Here is a 15,293-nt window from a genome sequence, read left to right as displayed (position 1 = left end):
AAAAACGTCATAGTATAGTAAGGCGTCAAAATCGGACAAAAAAAGTCAAAATTTTTTTTGACCTCAAAATGTCAAAAAACGTCATAGTATAGTAAGGCGTCAAAATCGGACAAAAAAAGTCAAAATTTTTTTGACCTCAAAATGTCATAAAAAACGTCATAGTATAGTAAGGCGTCAAAATCGGACAAAAAAAGTCAAATTTTTTTTTACCTCAAAATGTCATAAAAAACGTCATAGTATAGTAAGGCGTCAAAATCGGACAAAAAAAGTCAAAATTTTTTTTGACCTCAAAATGTCATAAAAAACGTCATAGTATAGTATGTCGTTTTTTTCGGACAAAAAAAGTCAAAATTTTTTTTGACCTCAAAATGTCATAAAAAACGTCATAGTATAGTAAGGCGTCAAAATCGGACAAAAAAAGTCAACATTTTTTTTGACCTCAAAATGTCATAAAAAACGTCATAGTATAGTATGTCGTTTTTTTCGGCCAAAAAAAGTCAAAATTTTTTTTGACCTCAAAATGTCATAAAAAACGTCATAGTATAGTAAGGCGTCAAAATCGGACAAAAAAAGTCAAAATTTTTTTTGACCTCAAAATGTCATAAAAAAACGTCATAGTATAGTATGTCGTTTTTTTCGGACAAAAAAAGTCAAAATTTTTTTTGACCTCAAAATGTCATAAAAAACGTCATAGTATAGTATGTCGTTTTTTTCAGCCAAAAAAAGTCAAAATTTTTTTTGACCTCAAAATGTCATAAAAAACGTCATAGTATAGTAAGGCGTCAAAATCGGACAAAAAAAGTCAACATTTTTTTTGACCTCAAAATGTCATAAAAAACGTCATAGTATAGTATGTCGTTTTTTTCGGCCAAAAAAAGTCAACATTTTTTTTTACCTCAAAATGTCATAAAAAACGTCATAGTATAGTAAGGCGTCAAAATCGGACAAAAAAAGTCAAAATTTTTTTTGACCTCAAAATGTCATAAAAAACGTCATAGTATAGTAAGGCGTCAAAATCGGACAAAAAAAGTCAAAAATTTTTTTGACCTCAAAATGTCATAAAAAACGTCATAGTATAGTATGTCGTTTTTTTCGGCCAAAAAAAGTCAAAAATTTTTTTAACCTCAAAATGTCATAAAAAACGTCATAATGTCATAAAAAACGTCATAGTATAGTAAGGCGTCAAAATCGGACAAAAAAAGTCAAAAATTTTTTTGACCTCAAAATGTCATAAAAAACATCATAGCATAGTAAGGCGTCAAAATCGGCCAAAATAAGTCAAAAAAATTTTTGACCTCAAAATGTCATAAAAAACGTCATAGTATAGTAAGGCGTCAAAATCGGCCAAAAAAAGAGGAAATTTTTTTTGACCTCAAAATGTCATAAAAAATGTCATAGCATACTAAGGCGTCAAAATCGGCCAAAAAACATCAAAAAAAATTTTGACCTCAAAATGTCATAAAAAACGTCACACGGTATGACGTCAAGAAATGCCAAAAAAAGTAATAAAATTATGTTCATATCATGTAACGAGCAATGGCATAAATTTTAGAAATGTAGTGGAGTAGAAAGTACAGATAATTGCTGCTAAATGCAATGGAGTAAAATCAAAAGTATTATTATTATTAAAAGCATTATTATTTTTACTTAAGTACAGATACGTAAAAAAATACTTAAGTACTGTAATAAAGTACAAATACTTTGTTACATTTCACCACTGATTAATTTTAATTTAAAAAATACTTTACTTTAGATAGACATACTTTTTCATTTTGTATCGGTTTTTTATGCAATAGATGCAAAAAAAAAAATCAGTCTACACCAAAAAGTGAGCCAAGCATGCCATTTCAACATAATAACATGCTGCCAGTGCACATCTTGAAATAGCTGATTGAATAATTGTCACAGTGTGTTAGTTAATAACCCATTTGATACATTGGTACTGAATACTCCTGCACTTCCTTGTTTAATCTTGAGGGCTCGTCTTGTGGTGCGTTTACGTCATATCAGAAACCAAAGAATGGGATGTTGTTGCCTCAACTGGAAAGTGTTAACACATGTTGGAACACCCACATCCAAAACCAATTGTATTCATGATTTCAAAATCAATGAACTGCAGAACTTTTTTAACACAAGTTTTAAAACAAGTATAAGGTAAATTTGTGGTTCTTATATTTTTATAATGTAAAATTTTGTATAACATGCACAGTGGATGACGCTTGGTGGAAAAATTATTAACCTCCCTTGCTGAATGAATATATAGAAAGGCTTCTATATATTCATTCAGCAAGGGAGGTTAATGTTCCACATTACAGCTATGATGTGAGTTTAATCAGTGTCGGTTAACTTTTTTTTTCCTGTGCTAAAGTGTGAAGTAGGTAGACATTAGCAGCTTGGGCCATCAACACCAACATGTAACAGCCCAGAGAACAATATGGTGTTGACTTCAATGATCTGTCTTGTTAAGTGGTCAGATTTAATCTGGTGTGGTTTTGATCAGCTGATGTGGTGCACATAGCTCATGTGTCCTGTCTGAACTGACACAGACCTCCCTGCAGAGAACCCCCTGGGGTACCAACCACTACAGTGAAGTTGCACAATATCACAGCAATATTTTGATCAGACTTAATTAGCATGATGACAAAATGAGGCACAGATGAAAATGGTTTAATCATATCTTACGTTAGTATATGTAGATTGAAGTGCGATGCATGTTATTTCCCAGGTTTCACCTAATTTACAACATGATCCAGCTTAAAAATATTTACATTGAGCTGGAAAGCGGGGAAATCAGTCACTGAACTAACAGACAGCTATCCCCTATGAATTACTCTAATTTATATCATTAACTGAAGGTGGCTATGCCTCTCTGCATGTGAGCTGCTGGGAAGCATTTTCTTTTTCCATCTCCCTCAACAAACTATTCCTTTAAGCTCAGATCCAGTTTCTTTCCAGTCATGCAACATTAACTGCACTTTAAAAATCAGTAGCTTGATGTTCATTCTCACAAATTAGGCCATTAACGTCATTGGTGTGCCAGGAACAGCACTCACATTTCCATGCCAATGTATCAATGGAGGCTTAAAGAATGAGTTCCTGTTTTATAACCACCTCAGCACTTTTTTTTTTTATTTTGAAAGGGCTCACTATGGATTTTTGGTACCTCAATGACGTCCAAAAGAAACATACTCTTTAGAGGCACACAAGAGTTAAAAATACATTATAAAGCAGCTCCAAAATTAACCTGGACACACGTATACAGGATGTTTTCAGTGACGATGAAAAAAAAAAACAATCTAACTTTCAAGGAACTGACAGTCCTCCAGCTTATGTTCACTTTAACCAGTGTTTTATTTCTACACAATAAATGACAGCAAAATGAACATGATACTCATCTTTATGACTCTTCCTTATGAAAATATAGTACACATCAGACATGTTTTGCCATGTACCAGAGCACCAAAAATATATATAATTGCAACTGTGAAAACAGAGAGAAACATCGACTGAAACATAAAAGTCCAATCTGTTGTATATGTGCCTGAAAAAGTGCATACTGTGTAAGAACCAAAGAGAGAGGAGGCCATCAGAGGGAGGGAAGGAGTGAGGGAGGGACTGCTGAGTCTGATGGCTACCTTTACAGTGTTGGTGAAATTCTCAGCAAAGGCATAGGGATAAGACTGAGGAGAAATGAAAGTTGTTAGTTGGTGCCAGTCAACTCAAGCAAATTTTAAATGAACTTCTCAATGCATAACAAAGATCAGTCAAGTTTGATTTATGAGGATCAATTTCAACTCCTGCAACCCAGAAATGACCATTATGATTTTATTCATCTTGACAACAAATAAATAATTTATGACTCAATGGATAAATTCATGGTTTAGACAACTGAGAACAGTGCTTGTACTAAGCCATTTTGAACAAATAAATGCTGACAGCGAGTGGTGTGGTAAAGCATCACAGGTCTTTTTTTTTTTTTTTTTTTTTTTTTTTCTGTCTTGCAGGTGATACTTTGACACAATGCACAACATATTCACGGTTCATCTCTTTGTATAATAGTTATGATGAAAATCAATCCAAGAGCTACTCCCAAACAGTTAGTACATGGTTTGCAAATACAATCATCATAGAATATTATTATTTACATCTTAAAATATATTTGTTGAGCAATCAGGTACGAAACATCGCAGTAATACCACTAGATATCCACATAATATGTAAATACACTTTTTTTGTACTTCCCACTTAGAAAAAAGGACAATTCACCTTTTTTTACTTATTGAGGGATTAGGAAACAGACATAAGTGGACCATTCTATAACCAGAGGCCTGTGAGAGGTACGTCATGTGTTACAATACACAAAGAAAATGTCTTACAACAAGATGGCACATCAGTATTTTTCTCCACAATGATCTGAGCAGAAACATTAGGGCTTGAGACACTCTTTCTTAAGCTCCCCATCCCTTTGTAATGAGTGAGACACTACAAAGTTTCTGCCATTTTTAGACAAGCAATACAACAACCAGGTGTTAAATTAGAAACAAAGGAGCGACTGTTGGTGGAAACTGTGGAGAGGTATCAAAGCCTGTCAAAAAAGACTGCTATACAAATCATATTATGTGATAAGCATAGGCTCTAGGTGAGAAGAACTGTATTCCTTCAGCCTAACTTCAAAAGGCTCTGTAAGCTGGGCAAACATCCTCTCTCATTTTCACTGGGCCAGCTTGACCCTGGCCGCCCTGTGCAGGCATACCTGACAGTGACAGATGAGGCAGTGTGTCGAGGAGTGTGGAGGTGGTGGTAGGAGGGGGGAGGGAGGGGTTGTGGGAGTCCCAGAGAGAGATGGCTGCCACCCCTAGGAGAAACTCTGACTCATTGGCCTCGGCTTGTTGCCAGTCAGCACTGGCCACCCCTGGCCCAGGGGCAGCCTCTGTGAGTACACATTTTCACACCTGGACAAATAGCTAGACAGGCCAGGAAAAGCAGCCCACCCATCCCTACCTCTCTCCCTGCCCACCTTCTACTTCTCCCCCTTCCAAGAACACTCTATCTGGGGCACCATTGGCTGCCTTTTGACCTTCAGTCCTTCTTTCCCTTCATTTTTTATCCCTCTCTTTGCCACTTGCCCATTTTCTCCTGCCCTCAGCTGGCTGTGTACATGTATTCCTTGTGCCTTACGCTGGCTATGAAAACATTGCTATATTATAGGTTTATGTACTTGACCATTATATACTTGGTTCTCTTTTCACAACTCCTTGTATGCATGGCTAATGTGTGCATTTAACAACAAGCAAAAAAAGGAAAAAAAAACTTTACATTCTGGTTTTAGAGGGGGAAAAAAGATACACTGCACTCAGTAATGTTTAAATGTGGTGAATCCTCATCGGCTGCAAGCAGTGTCCAGCTACACTTAATGACCAATGAGATTTCTTTTACGGTTGTGGGCTTGAAGTGTACTGTCTGTCTGATCAATGCTTGATGGCAATGACCACAACAGAGTGTGATGACAGACAAAATGACAGTTTTGACTCACAACCAATAATGTTTTTTGTTTTTAAGAACAATGTAAAAAATAACTTACATGGACATTAAATATAACTTAAAAAAGTATAACACTCTCAATAAATAGTTCTACTATTTACACCATTGTTATGAGACGCAAAAATGTCACTAAAATACCAAAAATATAGAAGCAGCAAACATTACAGGCATGAGGTACAGCAAGGGATCCTGTGAAGACTACAGTAGAGAGGTGATGTCCTCATCCAATGCACAATCTTATATTTTTTTCCATGAATATCTCCGTTATCTATGGCTTATGGGTACCTTCTCCAAGATTAAGAATATAATTTTTCAAGTTGACATGCAGTCACATTCTGTAGCCTTTCTGATATTAATAACAATCAGTTGTTTTGGTATCCAGACATTGACGCTTGATACAAGTAATTGTTGAGGACAATATTTATAAGTTAGTCAAAGTATGTGGAAGCAACAACAGGCTATCTTAACTCAGTTTATAAGATGAATGGAATGATCCAATGACAGATTTTGGATTCATCCGTTCAAATGGCTGGAATAGCTTTCCAGTGACCTTAATGGCAGATGATGAACCACAGTACTGCATGTCATTGGCATAGTGAAGTGATTACAGGTCAGTCTCTCCCCACTGGTAACAGTTCTATGTAAAGCAGCAGTATCTGGAGTACTAATATTACATATGCTTTGATAATATCAACATAATACAAGTATTTTTTTCTTTTTTTTTTTTTTTTTTTTACCAGGGCTATATTTTTTTTCATATAAAGTGTTAAATGCAATCTTGAAGATGATGTAGCCTTTAGGATGTCCTTACAAAGTATCATATTTCATAAAAGTTACAAAGTCTTTCAAAAATCCCTTTTAAATGGGAATTTCTTTACTTATGCTTTTCCTTCACCTTCAGCATCTCTAGGCTTCTCCAAAATTTACACCTTTAACCTAAGATGATGCATTACACAAACATCAGGGGAAAACAATAGACCAACAAATTTGCAGCCTAGCTAGACCATAAATATGTGACAATGTACTATATTTCTATATATAATGTATTGGTATGTACCCTATTTTGTAAGATTTGGGGCCTCTATGGATGATGGATGATGAATATATGGTTCATAGTGACAATACCTCCCTACTTCATTGACAACATTGAATGCAAAGTAAGTTTAAGTCAAAAGGAGTATCTAGGGTCAGATACAACTAAAGCACTAATGACAGGAAAGCTAATAGCAACACAGGGAGTCAAATGACTGAATATCATTGTTTGAGATCACCATTGTGACAATAGCAGCTTCTAAATATTTTTGAAAGATATACTTTTTTTTCTTACATGGCAACTAAAAAGTGCAGTAACTGAGGTCAATAATACAAACACTGATTAAATATGACATTTTGTAAAAATGAAATACATGTAAATGAAAAAAAAAAAAAACTCAAAACATTTTTCAATGCTCCTGTCCATCAAGAACATATAGTAATATTTACACAATATTTTTGATTTTTTTTTTTTGTATTTGGTGGAAAATAATACCTTTTCACTTTCTCTGCATGTTGTGGTACTGTTTTTTAGTTCATCACTAACATTGGTTTTATAATGACATGAAATTGGTCTTACATTGCCATTTGCACAGCTTGTTGTGTACAATTGTTTCCCTACTTATGAGAATGATGAGGAATGCTATAGCAGCCTATGAGTCAGAGCGACCGTGACACTGACCCAAATGAAATGAAAAGTTATCATCATGCTGATTGTAACCTATTGTTGCAGCCTAATAGGAGCAGCAAAATTTGGACCAATATGCCAAGCAGCCTTCATTATCGAGTGTGCATGAGAAAAATTGGTGTATGTGTGTCTGGAATGAAGAATAACAAAATACAAAGCTGCTGTAGCAGCCACATAATCTAATGAAGTTAATTGGTGGGGACGGACAAGTTCACAATACTGAAAAGTGCTGATCACAACCAAGTGCAGTTTTTACTGCAGAGACAATAAAATTAATTACTTACAACAGAGAATCATAGGGACCTTTGATCCTATTGTGACTGCAAATGCTGTATTGACATATACATCCAAATGTCATTGTCAAGTACAACATTGTTGCCTGCAGAGCTAGAGCTGAGAGCCCAATACTACTGGGAGTGGAGAGAATGACGGAGATGTATGTGTTCTTGCGTGTGTGTGTGAGTGTGTCAGATGTGGTCTCCTTCCACCTATACTCATTCTCACTAAGAGCCATGGCCTATGTCCAGCCCTTTATTTCTGTACTCTTGTGTGACTGCTGTGCAGTACTGTGCAATCAAAAAAAGCCACAGACTCCTGACAAGCATTGACTACATTCTGAACAGAGCTGGGATCATTTTATTTTCAGTTCAAACATTTTAAATCAGTGCTTGAGGTAACTAAGTTCTTATCAAGCGCCAAGAGGGAGGAGTTCAAACTGAAACTAAAATCACCCCAACCCGAAGTGAGGTGTTTTCGATGACATTCTTTAAGTCGTGGTCAATGTACGTAGTATTTTCTTGGGCAGTTGGGTTAAACAGGAATGACAAGTGAGGTTCTGGGTTTTTTAAAGTTCTTAGTGCATTTCATTTGTGATGTCGTCAACATGTATTCTGTATTGATGTGAGTTGAAAGTATTATGTATTAATATGCAAGTGTGAATGAATGCTATAAAGAGGTACTGTAAGCAGCAAGTCAGACAAAGCTGTCTAACCCTATTAGATATTAAGATGTGATGATGGCAAGTAGCAGCAAACACAGTAGCAGAAGCCATGCTGAAAATATTTTAATTATGCATTCAGGATTTTGCTCTAAGTATAAAATTGTCTCAGGAAACTGTGTCTGTGGCTGGTCAACAATTAGTTGACATTTTTTTGTGTGTGTGTTTGTGTATTTTATTTTGGCTTTTGTGTTGAATCTGTGGCTTGAAACTTAACGATATGGCTGTCTCATTCCCCACCAAGCTAGGAATAACCTCTTTAGCCTCTGATGTGCCTATGAAGAAACACACTTTACTGAAAAAGGACACAGATATACAGAATGTCTGACCAGTTTGAAACCAGGAATGATATAAGCACAAACTTCTAGCCCCTCCAAAAAGGTGTTGAACATGCCTTCAAACTGTCTGAGGATTATTTTTTTATCATTTTGTTTTGATTTGATTTCCTTCATATTTGCAAAACACAGAGCCAACAGCAACACAATCCCCAACTTGCACATTTTGAGTTACCTTAGGTTCAATCGTGTGATTGTAGAGCAAGGTCACTAAAACAGACACTGAAGCCAGCACAAAACTGAACAAAAGGCATGCTACCTAGGCTTGGTTATATTTTTGTTTAGTTTTTATGTTTGTTTGTTTTCTTGTTCTTTCAAAAATGTCTGTTTTATGTAATTTTTTTTTCTCCTTGCTATATATGTTTTTTTATGATGATATTGCGGAGTTACTTTCCTTTTAGCTGAGAAATGAAGTTTTCTGTGGAGTCTCATGAGTCCCGTCCTTCTAGACCTTTCTGTGATGTGGAGGAGGAGGCATTTTAGCTGGTTGGGGTTGCAGTATGGATGGAGAGGTATGCCTGTTAAGCAGCATGTGCAGGAAATTGGAGGCCGAGAGGAGGATGAAGGAGGGGTCTGCCTCGGCCACTCTGGCTGTGTTGTGTTGGAGCAAGGTTCTTGGGACATTGAACAGAGGTCCCTGCTCAGGTTGGTCACCCCAGGGAATGGACATGTTCGTCCTTTCTGTTCTCTATAGCGTTGGGATCCCGGCAGGAGCACTCATCCCGTATGTCGCAGGACATGGGGAATGGAATCACCTGTGGGGGAGAAACCAAGATACTAACATTCATCAGGAGGTCAAAAGAGGTTCAAACCCACAGCAATAATTTCAAATTAAAATAAAGATTCTAAGTGTCCATAAACATCAAATAAGTCATGATTTATTTCATGGAAATCATCATAAACAAACCTCCATAAACAAATGTGCTGCAGAAAGTAGACAAGAATATAAGGAAGCAAAAAGATAAGAAAATATTAAGTTGTACATTCCATGAGGCAAACCATTTAATTTGTTGCCTCCACGGAATAGACTGACATGTGATCCAAACAATAAAATATGAAATGATTCTTTAATGTGTCTAATATTTAATTTCTTAGCTCTGTTACATTTGTTATTATATAATCTTCCCAGTGGACATGCTCACCACCTAACTTTCCCCATCTCCCTCTCTGTCAGATGTGCCCACATGAACATACACACGCTAGCACGCTCTCTTTCTTTCTTGTCATAGTTGATGTAGACCAGATTCTCGCAAATATCAAACAGGTTTGAAATCAAATTGGTGTGGTTCTTATTAAGCTATTTGTCTCATTTTGTATTGGGTACACAAACTCTGTGTACAAAGTGTACCTAAACTCAGTGTCAGACACTGAAGACTCAGTATTTCTGCTATCGTAACAGTTCAATTCTAATCTACTTGAAGTCACAGAAGGAAATGTTTTTGGTGCTTTTGGCACAGAAGACCCATAACATATTACAGTCTCTGAATATCAAAGAAATTTAAATCCCTGTTTCTCTGTTAGTCTGATGTCAAAGTTAAATATTGTAGGTGAAAATAGACCCGGAAGATCATTGACCATTGCCCCTGGCATTTGACGTCACTGGATGACGTTGGCAATGCGTCACCAGCACCAGCTGCTGCTGCTGCCTTGTCGCCTCTCGGGGGGCCTGCTTCAGCTGTTTGGGTACACAAAATGTGTCCCTCTTCTCTAGGCCAAACAAGGAACACATGTGGTCTAAGTCATGGAAGGCAGGCTGCAGACCAAGGGCATGTCTGCATTTGTGTTTTGGTGGCTTATCAGATAAATCTGTGGGGGCCTCCAGCCAATGTTAATTTTGTTAATAAAAACTATAATGGAAAATATTCATTGACTAAATATTTTTCACGATGAAAACAAGACTAAAACTTAATATGAACCTTTGAAAATGAGAACTATATTACATTTTTTGTCAACAAATAAAAACTATAATGTGAAATAATGGACAAATGCACTTGTTTTAATGCAAAGTCTTATTCAACAACCTACATGCATCAGTGGAATCACGAACTGTAGCTCCTGATTAGTAAGAGTTTCCTCTGCTGTTCACTGAGAATTAGGTAAGAGGAGGCAACAAAGTAGCTCAGACAAATTACGAAAATGTGCAGGCAGCACATCAACATTTATAAAAAGGTAAGTTAGACTAAAACTAGATTAAACCTAAAAATAAAATGACTAAAATTTGATTAAATCTAATGCAAATTTTTATCAAAAGTCTAAAACTAAATCAAAACCAGTTTCCTAAATTAACGCTTCTTGCAGCCAGTGTCGCATTTTCTTATTAGGGCAAAGTGGTATTGCCTCTTTTGCACAGTGAATCTCAGTTTACAATGTAAATGTAATAACAATACTGACCACTTTACCCAACACAATATGTAGCTGACAGCACGCCTTATGCCAAAGACAGCTATTAGTTCAATACTATTAGTGAAAGCTGTCTTGCTGTTTTGGAGGGAGGTGTTTCCAGGGGATGGTCATAGCTGCTGTATAATTACCCAGACTACTACAGTAATGCCATCAAACAAATTGCATTGAGAGCTAATACTATCTGGGAGTGTAGTCCAGTAATTACTGAATGCATTAGCAAAGAATGACTAAGAAACGAGAATTTCCCATCCACTAAAAGACACATTCATAACAATAGTGTCCATTGTATTACACACTAAAAACCCCAAAGTTTTGGGGGCCGACTCAATTACTACTAAATGTATGAAACCTAATTCATCTTGTTATGCTAGAAATCAATGGAAACCTCACTGTGAGCTGTGACAGGTTGACTGGGTGACTGTTTTCAGTTTTTACAGATTTTCACAAAAATACACAAAATTCTCAAAAGGAGTAGATACGATGCTTTTAAAATGTTTTTTTTTTTTTTTTTAATCTAAATGAATGTCCCTCTGTCCCAAAAGGTTGTGTTACCACTACAAGAAAGAACATAACCACCTTTAAAGAAGTTCTTAAGCTTAGAAAATCTTTCAGCAATACAAAGTGGAGAGAAAAGTGAGTAGAAAAGGTTTGAGTTGAGCTGTGGTATTTTGCAAAGGATATATATTTATTTACATAAAATCAGATTTGCCAGGAATTTTTCTACAACTGACCCCTTTTTTTAGTTGTGCTAAAGGTACTTTGTAAAATTAGTCTCACATTTTGCTTTGGATAGAACTGTAAAGTAAATGCCTAAAATGTAAAATGTTCTAGTTAATGGTAAATGGAAAACACAGGAAGCAGCCCCAATAGTTTGTGGGAGTCAGGGATTTGTAGACAGCAGTTCTGTGGAATGACATGGGGGAGCATGCTAGTCACTGAGGAGCTGTGATGCAGGCTCTCCTTTGAAATGGGGTATAAAATAAGTTGTTTGTGTGTGTGCGGGGGGTGTTCCTAATGTGAGGGCCAGGTGGGCAGTGCCCAGACTCCTCTGAGAAAATGAGGCCTACGTGTGACGACTTTACAAGCCCAGGGCCGGACACACTTCAGAAACAGCTGTCAACTGCGTGAGCAGTGTTTCCTCTGTGGCATTTTGAAGCCAAGAACATGGGGCTCCTCGCTCTCAGCTAACTCTCTGTTTAATTACACTATCTCTCAGTTTTACACTGTCACCTTATCTCTGCTAGAGTCTCTTCTTTACTTTACCTTGCTTTATCACTCTTCTCTTGCAGCACACTTCACCACTACACCTCCCACTTCCCTTCTACACCTCACTTCCCCACCAAGGCCACTTCTGTTTATCTCTCTATCTAGAGAATGATGGTGGGTGGCAAATTTGACATGGTTTCCTTTGACCTTGACCTCCAGGGTGGCTGGGCCAGCTGCCACATCTGGCCCTGACTTGAGGTTCTCTCAGGGTGGCTGGGAAATGGGACTGGCTGGCCTTGTGGGCCTGGGGGCCCTCATGCTGCCCCCATGTCCCAGGGCTAGAGGAGGGCTGGGGGAGGACACCCACTAACAGCAACATGAAAGCCCCACTGAAGAACGCAGACCTTGTCAGAGCCCCATCCTTCCATCTAAGGAACAGGTCAAAATAACACAGAGTTCCTCTTTACATTTCTGTGTGTGCAGTATGTGCGTGTCAGTCAGTGCTTAAAGGAAAGAAGGTGGTGTAAGGGGCACAGACCTGGGGGAGAGGGAACTGGCTGATCTAGGGATGCATAACACACTGTTTATTAGCAAGTAACTGAGGTTACTAGTAACATTTCTGTCAGATATATCTCAGGTAACTGTAGATTTTCAGATAAATTAATATGCATAACCATCAAATATGTAACCATCTCTATCTAAAGAGTTAAGAAACAAATAATAAATACAGTGCACTGCCATGCAAATGGAAACATATAGCTTGTTTTAGGAACTGAACACAAAGTGAGATGAGCCCTGACCAATTCATGCTCCTATAGTCACTATCATGATTTCAAACACCCTTGCATGACAACACTGTCACTCAGTCATGGTCAGTCTCATTCCAACAGTTAAAATCAGTTTTAGATGTGAAAGACTTCAGACAAGCCAGTGTCTGGAAGCACTGAGCCAAATGTGACATCTGAGAAAAATCCATAGTATTTGAGGAGAATAAATAAACAGTATATACAACACTTAAATATATGTATAAATGAGAGAAACAACACAGGATCTGATTAGGAAGGAAGAAAAGCAACTTGAGAGCAAAAGAACACATAACTGAGTTTGGCAAAATGAGTGCGAGCACTTGGCATCAGCAAAGAGCCAAAACCCTAAAAACTGTGGGGAGGTCCCCATCCCCCACTCCCCTTACCCTGGTGCGTAACTACCTCTCCTCAGCCGTGTAGAAAAGCCCTGCTCCTCCATCCATGTTATCCTTCCTTCCCCTCACATTCAGATGCATTTTTCCCCCTCTACCCTCAGCCCCCACTCCCCACACGCAGACACACACAGAAAAGTTGGTAGTAAAGGTAGCTATGGCATGCTGCTGCTTATTTAATGATTTGCCACCGGCATTACAGTGCAGTGGCTTTACAAAACACAGAAAGTAAGAAGGTAACAAAGCAATTCATAACCAAAAAAATGCTCATTGTGTATGTGCAAGTGCTTGCTCCTATCTGTGCCTTGGCCTCTTCCTCCCCAATAAATGCCCTGGCAGAGCCTTGGCAATGAGAAACAAAGTCAAGTTAGCTGCCTCGAACATTCAGAAAATAAAGAGCTGTTCATTGCAAGTGTTTTTGGCATCCAGTTATGTGAATATTTTATGTAGAACATTGTAAGGCAGAAAATGAGAGGCTCTCAAACATCCAGAAAGAATTAATTTTGTTCACTGGTCAATATTCTCTTATTATTCTATTCTCAGAAAAGCAAATGACATTTTAAAAGAGAGCAAATGGCTTTGCCTACGTGAGTCACCAACACAGACGGAGAGGTTAGCGGTCAGGGGTGGCTATCACGGACCATCAGCTAAGACACAAACATCAATCGTGGCACATAGCAAGTCACGTATTGAGCATACTTGTGCCAGACTAAGAGTTGTAAACAGGGGTGAGGGGCTGGAAGAGATCTCAGCACTTACCCAAGACCCCACCACCAACGCAGACAGAAAAAACATACAGGCACATTTAGAAATAGTTATTTTAGAGGGGCCAAGCTGTATAACTATATAATCGGTGCCCTCTGCGTACTGCTTCCAGCATCCAAGAAAGGAATTCCTTCCAAACTAAGGGGGGGTAGAGGGGACCTACAAAAAGGGTCTTGCGCAGGCAACCCTCAGAAAGGCATACTCTTGCCTCCGCTCCTCCCTGCCTCTCCAAATCCAGCCAACAGCTTGCAACTATTAAGGGGAGATCCTGTGGTGACCTTACGTGCAGCCAGTCCTTGCACCTTCAAAGCTCCTGGGGTGGAATAATACACAGCAAGTCATCCAGAACTCCTTAATACACAAATCTCTGCCAAAACAAAAGACGAGAGCAGCATTTGCTGGGAAGGGAAGTAAAAGTAAATGAGCAACTGAGTTCCATTGCTTTTCACTATAGTTTTTTTTTTTTCTTCTCTATTTTCTCCCCCTATACTTATTTGTTTTTTATCAGGATGAAACTCAGAGCTCTGAGGAAAAATAGAAGAGAAGAAGCAGGAGGAATCTGGAAATATTTAATAATTGATAACCTAATTCCTACAATAGCTTTTAAGCTTGTTTGGAAAGACCAGAAATTGCTCAGTTGTTGTATCTGGAAGAAGTTGTATCACATTCCAAAAATGATTTTTCATATTGAACCGTTGAATCATTTCATATTTGAAAGGCATGGCATTTAATGTAGGGAAACATAACAATAAACAATCATGCAACTGTTGTAAAGAAGTCACTTAAGCATCTTCTGCTAAGGAGGGGTGAGCAGATGTTTTCATCTGTGTGTTGTATTTCCTCCATCAGTGAGACTTATGCACATTTGGTTTTGGGTCAGAGAAAAAAAACAAGTGAGGCAGAGGAGGATTTTTTTAACCTTTAAACTCTTTGGACAGTCTAAAAGGACAAAAAGATATACGACTCTGGATGATGAGGGAGAATGAAAGTCTGTTGTAAAATTTCATTTTGCCCTGTTCTTTCCTCTTTACCTCATTACCAAAGATCAGAGGAAAACAGTGGATGTAAAAAGATTTGGCAGAGGAACAAATAATAAGTGTGCGTGTGTGTGTGTGCGTGTGTGTGTGT

The 15,293-nt window shown here is 37.7% G+C and overlaps 1 protein-coding gene across 1 annotated transcript in view; it reads right to left on the bottom strand.

Moving 5' to 3' along the window:
- Positions 1 to 3,379: 3,379 nt before the first annotated feature.
- The window catches only part of pappaa (pregnancy-associated plasma protein A, pappalysin 1a), an 86,766-nt gene continuing 74,852 nt past the window's right edge, over positions 3,380 to 15,293 (bottom strand). The window contains exon 22 of the mRNA XM_041059035.1: positions 3,380 to 9,348. Within this exon, the coding sequence (XP_040914969.1) occupies positions 9,244 to 9,348 (105 nt within the window). The 3' untranslated portion in view covers positions 3,380 to 9,243. The remainder of the gene's footprint in view (positions 9,349 to 15,293) is intronic.

Source organism: Toxotes jaculatrix, chromosome 16 (genome assembly GCF_017976425.1).
Source record: "Toxotes jaculatrix isolate fToxJac2 chromosome 16, fToxJac2.pri, whole genome shotgun sequence".
In the NCBI taxonomy this organism is placed as follows: Eukaryota; Metazoa; Chordata; class Actinopteri; family Toxotidae; genus Toxotes; species Toxotes jaculatrix.
The sequence above is the reverse complement of the archived record's forward strand: the minus strand, read 5'-3'. Positions and strand labels throughout refer to the sequence as shown.